Source organism: Curcuma longa, chromosome 11 (assembly GCF_044706935.1).
Source record: "Curcuma longa cultivar G26 ecotype Majalengka, Jawa Barat chromosome 11, ITB_CL_G26_1.1, whole genome shotgun sequence".
Taxonomy (NCBI): Eukaryota; Viridiplantae; Streptophyta; class Magnoliopsida; order Zingiberales; family Zingiberaceae; genus Curcuma; species Curcuma longa.
In genome coordinates this window covers 1191385-1202750 of record NC_133871.1, presented here as the reverse complement: position 1 = coordinate 1202750, position 11366 = coordinate 1191385, and the positions used below count along the sequence as shown (strand labels likewise).

At 34.2% G+C, this 11366-nt stretch overlaps 1 protein-coding gene across 1 annotated transcript; it reads left to right on the top strand.

Moving 5' to 3' along the window:
* The first annotated feature begins 8727 nt into the window (after window positions 1–8727).
* Window positions 8728–10585, top strand: LOC141841385 (uncharacterized). Its single transcript, XM_074729550.1, has 3 exons — window positions 8728–9594; window positions 9851–10330; window positions 10436–10585. The coding sequence occupies exons 1-2, from the start codon at window positions 8780–8782 to the stop codon at window positions 10293–10295; spliced, it is 1260 nt and encodes a 419-aa protein (XP_074585651.1). The 5' UTR covers window positions 8728–8779; the 3' UTR covers window positions 10296–10330; window positions 10436–10585.
* The last annotated feature ends 781 nt before the right edge of the window (window positions 10586–11366 follow it).

Here is an 11366-nt window from a genome sequence, read left to right as displayed (position 1 = left end):
TCCCGTACATAAGCCTTGAACGTACTAATCCTGGGGGGTTAGGAACTAAGTAAATCCGTGTGTCCCTGCTTATTTTACTAATTCCACTGCGAATATCTTTGATAGAATGAAAAATGAACAAACAAGATGAACGCGCTATTCACCCCCTCTAGCGTGTCCCAAAGATCCTACAATTGGTATCAGAGTAGGCCTGCTCTTGATCGGACTAACCGCTACGGGAGCAAGACAGCAAAGATGGAGGAGGAGAAAGGTAATTTTTATAAAGTTTATTTTAAAATTCATATTGTATATTTTAAGTGCAGGGAGAGTAGACACTATAAAAATCAGTGTCTTACTTGTAAGACTCGGATGACATCACCGGCGGCAAAGGAGCAACCAATTTCAGGAGCCCGAAGGAACAAAGAACACATTAACTGCTTCAAATGTCAAAAATGCGAACACTACAAGAATCGATGCCTGGAGAGGAAGACGGCGAAAAAGAAACCAGAATTAGGAGTTACGATTCCGGTAAGTATGGTAAATTAAAAAAAAATACCCCTAGTATTTTGCATGCTAGATTTAATATTTCTGAAAATATAGATAATTTTATTGAAAATTTACATAAGTTAGAAAATATTAATTTTACTAATTAAATAATAGAAAATTTAAATAATTTAAAAAATTCAAATCTAGATAAATTAAAAAATTAAATAATCTAAAAATTCAAACCTAGATAATTCAAATAATTTAAAAATTCAAATTTAGATAAATTAGAAATTTTAAATAATTTAAATTTAAATTTAGATAACTTAAATAATTTTAAAAATTTAAATCTAGATAATTTAGATAATTTAAATAATTTAACCAATTCAAACTTGAATAATTCAAATTTCAAAATTCAAATTTCAATAATTCAAATAATTTGACTAATTCAAATTTAACCAATTCAACTAATTCAAAATTAATTAATTTAAAAAATTCAAACTTAGAACTTATCAATAATAAAAATTCATCTAATTTGAATAAACTAATTAATAAATACAAATTAAACAATAATTTTACTAATTCAAATTTAAAATTTTTAATAATTAATAATTCAAATTTAATTAATCTAGACTTAATACAAATAAATAAAAATTAGACCAATTTTAAAACTTATTTAATCAAGATAATAATAAATTAAGTAATTCAATTTTAATTAATTTAATAAATTTGAAACCTAATAAAAATTTAACCAAAGAAGATAAAATTAATAATCATCAAGATAAATTGAATAAATTAAATTTATTTAATAATTTAAAATTAAATAATCAAGATAATACTAATAATAAGAAAAATTTAAAACCCATCAAGATAAATTCTAAAATTAATAATTTAATCATAAAAAATTCAAATTAAATCTTAAAAAAAATTTACAATAATTTGTTAAAGATTAAAAATACAAAATTCAAATTCACATATTAAAAATTTAAAATTAAATAATAAAGTTAATTACAACCGTATACCCTTTAATTATGAAATAATAAATAATCCTAAAAATTTAAAATTAAATAAAAAATTAAAATTTAAACTCAAAATTCAAGAAGATAAATCTATAAATTTTAATAAAAAAACATGAATTTAAATAATAAAATTAATTATCATCAAGTTCTATTTAATTATAAAATAAAATTTAATCTAAAATTATATCCCCAACCTTAAAAATTCAAATTCACTTTAAAAGATTAAAGTTTAAAGTTCAAATTTAAAATTCAAATTCATCTTAAAAGATTAAAATTTAAAATTCAAAATTCAAATTCACCTTAAAAGATTAAAATTCAAAATTTAAATTTAAAATTTAAAATTCAAAATTCAAAATTCAAAATTCAAATTCAAATTCACCTTAAAAGATTAAAATTCAAAATTAAATTTAAAATTTAAAATTCAAATTCACCTTAAAAGATTAAAATTTAAAATTCAAATTCACCTTAAAAGATTAAAATTCAAAATTAAAGTTAAAATTTAAAATTAAAAATTCAAATTCAAATTTAAAACTCAAATTAAAATGTAAAATTCAAAATTCAAATATAAAATTCAAAATTTTAAAAGTCAAATTCAAACTTAAACAAATTAATAATTCAAAATCAAACTACACAAATTAATAATTTAAAAATAAATTAATAAGTCAATAATTAATTAATAATCCATACACAAACTAAAAATCAACAAATAAATTCAAACATAACTTAATTAAAAATCGTAAACTTAATTATAAAATACTTATAATTATGAAATAACTTAAAATATTACTAAATGAAACAAGAAATTAATAAAATTCTTCTGCAACTTTTTCTTCTGCCTAAGGTGGAATCCGCTTCCCCAGCGGCCCCACACGGTCGACCCCATGACCATCTGTGAGGAGGTAAATCGAGAAACTACAATTGGTCACGACGAAGAAGGGTATTGCTCGGCTTCGCCGAGATTCGAACCCTTGTCCTCTTCTGCAACTCTGCTCTGTCAAAGTATATCAAAGTGGGTTGATATATTCGTGGGTCTACACGAAATGTATCAAATTGAGAATTTGATACATTATTAAAAATTAAAAAATTTACTTAAATTGTTTGACTCATGCATACTTGTCATGTACATGCATATGTTTTATTTTAAATGCACATAAATGTCATGTCATCATATTTACTTACTATATAATATAGAACAGTTAGTTAAAAATATATGAATGGTTGACACTTACCAACATAGTATTAGGGTAGGGCGAGATGATAGTACATCAGGGAAACTTGGTCTAGGTAGTCAAGTGGAGTAAGAAATACCTTGCTTGGTCTGTTTAGCTAAGTAGAACTAATCGAAGCTACCTCGCCACATCATAGACTAGTTAGACCAAGGTTTCTTAAAAAATTGATTAAAGTGATAATTTCTTAAAAAGGCTTTATTTAAGGAAGTGATCGTTGTTCTGATAACCAAGAAGGCCCTTGCCTCGCCACGATCTAGAAGCCAATTTTTAAAAAATGGACTTAATTGACTGACGGTTAAACCTAAATCTAACACAAGGTCAAACACTCATTAGGACTTAACTTAAAATTAATAAAAATAAAATTGATAACTTATCTCATAAAACCCATAAGGTAACCCTTGTATGCAATGTACTGAGGCACTTAGAATGGATGAGATGATAAAGACAATTAAAATACAAAGTTTTGAAAAACTTTTTTAAAAATTATTATAACTATTTTTATAAAAATTATTTTTAAAAATTTGATATTTACTTGAAATTCATGCTTGTTGTGTGTATCTATGTTATAGTTTTTAAAACATTATATATTTGAAAATTGGTTGACCAGTACTTAGACACAAACCTCTAGGTCAATACTATATCTAAGAACCCTAAGACACATAGGCAGAAAATCCTTGTGGTTAATAAGGATATCCTAAGAGAGTGTCTAATTGAGGGGAAGGTTATTCTTAAAAGACTTTATCTTTAAAAGACCTCTTAAAAATTAAGTTTAAAAATTTTAACATTTTAAAAATAGTCTTTTTATAACTCTTATTTTGTAAAATATTTTATAAATTATGTTTTAACTTGGAACAACCTCTAAGACACATAGGGAGATTGCCTTGTAGTCAACAAGGAGTCCTGAGGGAGTATCAGATTTAGAGAAAACCCAAACTTAAAAGTTTAATTAAAAATTATAAATTATTTACTCTATTTAATTTAGATTAACCTCTAAGACATTTAGAGATTTTGTCTTATGGTTAGCAAGGAGTCTTAAGGAAGTATTAGATTTAGGGGGAGGTCCAAATCGAAAGAGTAAAATTATTTCAAAATTATTTCTTATAAGCTCCTCAAAATTAGTTTTTGAAAAATATTTTAAAATCTTTGAAAATTATTTCAAAATCATATTAAATATTATCCATTATCCTTTTGATTTGGGTCAAATCCTAAGACACATAGAGAGATTGCTTTGTGACGTGTCAGGTTAAGGGGGAGATTCTGATTTAAAAGGATAATAACTAGTTTACCTTCGACTTGAGATATTCAAGTCATCTTGGTCATGGAGACTTATACTTTGACATCTTAAGCAAGCGTCTTTATGGAGGTGTGGACCTAGGATGATTGGGTATAAGTCGAAGTGTTCGAAAGTGATTGAGTTGCTAATAGAAGATTCATCACTCCTTTTTTTGGGAGACATATACTCTATTGCCACTTGTCAAGATTGTTACTCGTAAGTCTTTGGTTAAAGCAGAAACACATCAAGAGGATGATCCGCTTAGACAGATATTTTGAGTAACTTGAATCTGTAGGATAAAGAACTACAGCTTGGGCTAGCTATGACATAGTCAGGCCAGTGGGTGTAGGATCAAGTTGAGCACTAGAAGGGGTGAATAGTGCATTTGTCACATTTTCAGTTATTCGAGAATCTTACAAAATCAGAGTATGGATATAGAATACAACGGAAACAAAATAATATAATATTTTTATTTACTTAGTTTACAACCATAGGCTACTTCTCCAAGGCCCACGATCCTTGATTGTTTCCAACGGACAATCTACTATTAAACTTCCCTCTTATGAGAAGGAGTTTTCACTTTTATAAAATAATACTTACGAACAGTAAACTTTTATCGTTCTAAGAGTTTAAGTACAAAAGCAAAATGAAAAGATTATCGACTAATGAAGTAGAAGTATAGCGTAGAAGTTGGTGCAGCTCCTCGGCGTTACGATGGAGGATCAAATGTGTTGTTTGCGTGCAAGAAGTCATCGTAGTAGCGTGAAATGTTGTGCCCTAGGGTTTCCTCTCGCAGTTGCATATATCGGCTGATTCAGACCCATGAAACTCTTTCCAGGCACCTCCACGTCACCCCGTCGATCCGCTTCCAACGTTGACTCGGCATCTTCAGGTGCTTGTATCCTTTCCGAGCACTTGAATGCTAGCGTGGAAGTTATCGGATCAACTTTGACTTTGCAACTCCTTATCCATATCCGGGCGCCTAGAGGCTGAGGTGTCTCGACCACTGGAAACTTGCCACCTCATCCACCTCGCTGGCCTGATCGACTAATGTTTGAGCTCCTAGATCCCTTCCGGGCACTTGGACCGTCTAGTCGCCTGGATCCAGATTAGGGTGCTCGGAACCCAAAGTTTCGATCTCTTCTTTTCTGCATCACAAGGTTAGTACATAACAAAATATAAGTAGGAAATTTGATAGTTTTGGCAAACTGTCTGATTTTGACTTTTAGATTTCTAGTGAAACTCTAGGTCAGATCGGCGTCTACTATTTCCCTTCCTATTAAAACATCCTTACTCACTCCTCTCAGAAGAATGTACCTTTTGCCAACTTGATCCTCCAGACCTGTTGGACTTTTGCTCGACCTCTAATCCTCGGTCCCCAAGACTTCCACCGTTAGACGTCTGATCTTTCAGACCCGTCTAGATTTTTCCGCCTAGTGCTCTGATCTTCCAAGTCTTCCTGCACAGTCCTCCTGACCAAGACTTTCTTGCCTAGTCCCCCTGACCAAGATTTTCTTGCTCAATCCTCCTAATCAGGACTTTCTTACCCAGTCCTTATGACTAGGATTTTCTTTGTCTAGCTGTAATTAGGACTTCCCTGTGCTACCTGCACACTTAGTTTAGCTCATTAGTCCATTTCACAAATTTAACTTGAACCCTTTGCCATTGTCAAAATCCGAGTTTAATCATCTGGTGCTCCCTACATCAACAGTGGAGACTGACACATATATCATGTTCTGAACTAAGCGGATATAAAATAAGTGAAAGGAATAGATGCATGAACAATTATAGCTATTAAAGGGTTTAAAAGTGGTTTTAGAATTAACTGTGATTTTTTTATTAATTAAAGGGCATGATGTACTACTAGGTCCCACTCATGATCGATCCGTAATTAATGTTTAATTATGAACAACCAACATAAATTGGGAATCTATAAGGTCACACACACTACGAGTTTCTCTAAGAGACATAAAACGAGTTTGAAAATTAGATTCTCAGATTGAAAGAGATTAAGTCTGATTAGACCAGACGAAGGGCAAATATGAAAAATATTTTGTTAGAAAGGAAGCGCGGATGGGTCGCATCTTTTAAAAACAAAGTGGGTTCATTTTGGTTTAATTATAAACTAAATTAGTTTGATTTAAATTAAATGTGGTTTGGCTTGGAACCAACCCGGTTTGATTGTGAACCAAACTTAAGTCTAGCGGTTTGGACTTTGGGTTAATGGAAGCAGATTGTTGGTTAGCGAACCAAACTCGTTAGAGATCTATAAATATAACTCTTATAAAGAGTTATTTACACAAGATTATAACCTAATTGTTAGGTTTTAAAACCGTAGACCCCTCTCTTCCTCCTTTCCTTGAGTTGTCAACCAACACAAACACAAAGCCTTCTCCTTTTTGTGTTATTGTGGCCCCTCCCTTGGTGGTTATTGTTGCCGCTAGCCAAAGGAGTCCTTCTAAAGCTCACCATCGGCCATTGATCTACCTAAGATCAGTATCCTCCCAAGGGTCGGCCATCCCGGAGTCAAAGGAAGCTACAATCGGCGGTGGAAGCAAAGAACACGAGGAGAAGCAACGGTTGCTTCTCCACCGAAAGGTATCACTTCTTCCTTTCATTTTGGCCATTATTTCGGGACAATTGTTATCGCTGGAACAACCACGCCATTAGGCTTGCTCCCCTTCTTGATAGCAAACTATTTGACCTTCGAATGGTAGTGTAATCACCTCCGTTCAATCCGATTCATATCGACATGTTGCTTCAAGCTGCCAGATATGAAATCGAACCATAGGCCCTCTCTCGGACCGTTTGTCTTCCTACTTCGACTAGTATCAAAATGGATACATGGCACGTGACTTAAGGAAGTCATTTTGAGGAGATCTCGGCATGGATACTAGTAGAGGCAACCATGCTTAAGGTTGCTTGTTAATGTCATTTCCACTTCGTGTCATCTAAAAGGTATAAATTATTTATGCTCTCATCTATGATTATATTTGCATGCATGTGTATTCTTGTATGGTTGTTATGTGTAAATAGTAATAAAATATTTATTACGCTTCTGCTGCATGTGTAGTGAAACATAAATTTAAAATACACATACCGAAAATCTAACACTAGCATGGTCTGTGTCCCCTTACACAACCCTTGTTGGCCCAAACAACCTCTATGGTGAGGCGCCCCAAACTACAAACCAAACTTTGAACATCTATAAATTTTGACTCGGATTAAATCACAAAGCCCACAACCTATCAAATTGAATATAATTCCGAGATATACAACTTTTATTCAGGGAAAAACCCATAAAAACTAAGTTTAAGGGCTTGAAAATATCATTTTGGTGGTTCATCGATAATTTAGAAAGGCATAATAGATTTAGCAGACTTTGGAGGATATAAAAGAACTCATGGGGCTATTATTTGGATCATCTGGGATTTACGAGATATCCCCTATCCTAGAGGATGGAGAAGGTGTTTCCCCATGATAGAGAATCCTAGGGGAGTTATTTCCAAGGAACCATCACTATTTCCGTCCCCTTTGGAGCTTAGAAGTTCTTCAGAAGACATCGGAAACCACATGACTAAGCATTTCTTCTCTCTTCTCTTTGATTTGAGTTGTAAAACACTTTCCTTCATGTCTTTTAATTGTAACTTCATCTCCATAGAGTAGTATTCTAGATTCTAGGATAAGGAAGTAGCCCGATTGATTTCTTAACATTCATTTTATATTTATTTATCTTTTTTTTACCATATGATGTGTTTATCCATAATCTGATTTTATTGCGCATACACGATTTTGACACAAACTGTATATGTTCATATCTCACAAGACACGAGGAAGGACTGAAAGGTGAATTTAAATCTCCAACCTATAAAGAATTAATACATGAGAGATTGTTCACGAAAGTAATCCAAAACCTCACGAAGGTACCATTAACTATCACAGAGCTTAATGAGTCGACTCCGATTCGGCATCACGAAGTATGGGATAGCACCTAGAGGACTGTGGGACATCTTGATAGGAGCCTCTCTGAAAAAGCGATCACTTTAGTAAGATTGCCTTGAAAATATGTGTCGCGTTTGGGTAGACATGTCAGTATAATTCCAAAAGTTTATATCGGTATCTCAGGATAGACCACCTACATGCGTATAAATATTGAGGTAAGGAAGTAAATAATATTTAGGGTGTCAACAGTCATCATGGCAAAATCAAAATCCTAAAGTCACTTTCCAACATCGACTTTCTCCTAAGACTCCTAATGTTTTCTCTCGATTCGATTTATTTCTTACTCTCTAGCAGAGTTCGATTGTTTAGATAACTTGCTTCACGTTTCTCATTGGTACTCTATTTTAAAATTCCTGTAGGAACGATCTTTTATTACTTGAAACAGACGTGTACTTGCAATTTTCACACATCATCTTTCCATCAGAAAATATTAATCTATAGTACAGTTAAGAATCGATTTATGAATACATGATTAACTACGGAAGTACCTTACCTTTGCACCGTAACTCCGGAAACATTTACAGCCCTAGCGTTAAAATATATATATATATTTTAGCAGAGAAATGTGATTTTTACTAAATATGAAAGTGTGGTAATGGTAATTTTTGAAATGTGTAAAATGCCAAAAAAAAAATTCATAATATAAATTTTGTTAATTTTATAATTCATTAGAGCGTGGTCTGGCCGTCCATTTGGGTGTGGCTTGGAAATGGAAGCCGAGCTGTAGATTGGTTGGGCCGGGATATCTTTCAAAGCAGGAGCACGCTGCGGCCGCTATGTAGATAATCCCCATCATGGCGACGCCGGTAACGCTCCTCCCCAGCTCAACTCCGCCAAAACATCGGCCACTCTCCGGCGTTCCGTTCCCCGGCACAACTAACCGCCGAAGATTCTCCACTCTTATCGCACTTTCTTCCTCTTCGAAGGACATACCGGAGGATCCGCTCACCGCCGCCGGGCGTCTTTTATGGGGTCGTGGCCTCCCGCCGCAGACCCTAGTCTCCGCCGTCCGAGCCGGATGGTCGGCAGCGTGGCATCTCATGATGCGCCAGCTCGCTCCTTCCTCCTCCTCCTCCGCCTCCGCACCCGGCTCCTACGATCGCCCCGCCTCCTCCTTCCCCTCTGTCCCTCACCACTACCAGAAGAACCCTAGGCATCTCCATCTCTACGTCGCTCTCCCTTGCCCGTGGGCGCATCGTGTCCTCGTCGTCCGCGCCCTCAAGGGTCTCACCTCTTCACTCCCCGTCTCCGTCGTGGCTCCCGGACTCGATGGCTCCTGGCGATTTCCCGTTATCGAAAAATCTATCTCCGGTGATGAACTGAACCCGAGCCCTGACCGGGCCAATGGCTGTAGTACGCTGAGGGAGGTGTACAATCTTCGGAGGGGCGGCTACGACGGGAGGTCGACGGTGCCGATGCTTTGGGACTCCGAGAAGAAGGAGGTGGTGTGCAACGAGAGCTACTCCATCATCGAATTCTTGAACTCAGTGGTCATTGGAGGGAACATCGATAGATCCTCGCAATTGGACCTCTGCCCTCAGGAGCTCAAGAAGCAGATCGATGAATGGAATCGTATTATCTACCCAAACATTAACAATGGAGTCTACAAGTATTTTCTCACTCTATTTTTGTGTTATTTCAATAGTTTGGTGATATATTGCAAGTAAATCATCCATATTGATCCATTTGTGAAAATTGTTTCTTTTTTACAAGTTGAATTTATGTATGATCTTCATGCTACTTTCTCCTGAAAACCAATTCTCATTCAACTGTTTTCTATGGTATGATGTTTGAGAGCCGAAGTTGATTTTGACATTTCTTTTCAAAAAATCTCTCATTGAGTGAAATTAGCTTGGATTTTGCAGATGTGGCTTTGCACAGAGTCAGGAAGCATATGACAATGCAGTCAATGATTTGTTCAATACATTGGATAAGATCGAATCTCACCTATCTACCTCTCGCTTCTTGTGTGGCGATGTGTTAACTTTAGCTGATGTCTGCCTATTTACTACACTGATCCGTTTTGACCTTGCATATAATGTCCTCTTTAAGTGCACTAAGAAGAAGCTAGTTGAATACCCCAATCTCTACGGCTACACATGTGATATATATCAGATCCCAGAGGTAGCGAGAACGTGCAACTTTGAAGCAATCATGGATGGTTACTTTTGCACTCTGTTTCCCTTGAATCCTGGTGGGATCCGGCCTGTCATGCCTTCAGCTTGCAGTCATGATTTTCTTGCTAAGCCACATGATAGACAAGTATTGTCTTCAAGAATCAAACAATCAATACCTATTTCAGAATCTTAGATACAATTTCCTGCCTCAGAAAAGATAAGCAAATGGTAAATTGACTTGCTCAAGTTTGGCTATATGGAACTGCTAGTTAATATAACTTTTTTCTACTTTGCAATCTGGAGCTACTCATTACTGTGAATTGCTCACTGCAGTAAATAAAGACATGTCAGACCAAAAACTATGAAGCAATGGCAATGAAAATGCAAAAGTAAGATACAGATGTGCCTGGTTTAAGAAGAGAAAAGGTATTAACTTTTGAACTTGTTGATTTCTTCCCTCATATTTGGAATATCCAATTATTGTGTTTGTGCATATTCTTTGAACATATTTAATTTTGATAACTTGGAATATCAGACTCTTTTCCCCTCTGAACATAAAAATTTTCTAGTGTTTGCAAGGAGGTAATGAATTGTGATTTTTTTTTACTTGTTTTTGTTGTTATAAACCGAAGATATCAAAAGTTACTCAATTGTCTTCATTTAATAACGAATGATTCCATCAAAATGGCACATTATTTATTACATTAGAGGTGCAAGTTAGTAATATATAGGACAATAATCATACTTATTGTTGATATTGATTAGCTTTTTTATATTTATATAATTTGATTTGGGAGCTATGGCCATTTAGCGCGCCCCCCACCCCCCAACACACACACACCCCCACACCCCACTCATCATGACTCAGAGGTTTGAGATCGGCTAACACGATGTTAAATTTGATTGTCTAACCATTGTTCCTTAGAAAAGAAACTAATTTATATTTCTATGTCGAACTAATGGCCATGGAGCCTTCTAATTTGAACTAGTATAAAAATTGAATATGAAATTGAACTACCTAAGCTATGGGTCACTAGCTTAGTGGTCAGATTGATGGGTTGGTCCTTTAAACTGCAAATTTATTGATTTTATCCTTGAACTATAAATTAAGTAATAAAGAAAAGAAATACATATCTTTTATTATATTATAATTTTATGCATAGTAATAAAAATATTAGAAAATTAAACCAATATATAAAATATGTATTGACATAAAATTAGAATAATCAACCGCAATTATATTTTAATGAATGGTTTATATTTT

What these genes read in the sequence shown, in the direction of transcription:
- LOC141841385 (XM_074729550.1), top strand. Translation starts at nt 8,780, where the DNA reads ATGGCGACGCCGGTAACGCTCCTCCCCAGCTCAACTCCGCCAAAACAT. An exon ending in ATTAACAATGGAGTCTACAA is followed by an intron (nt 9,595 to 9,850) that starts GTATTTTCTCAC and finishes TGGATTTTGCAG; the next exon opens with ATGTGGCTTTGCACAGAGTC.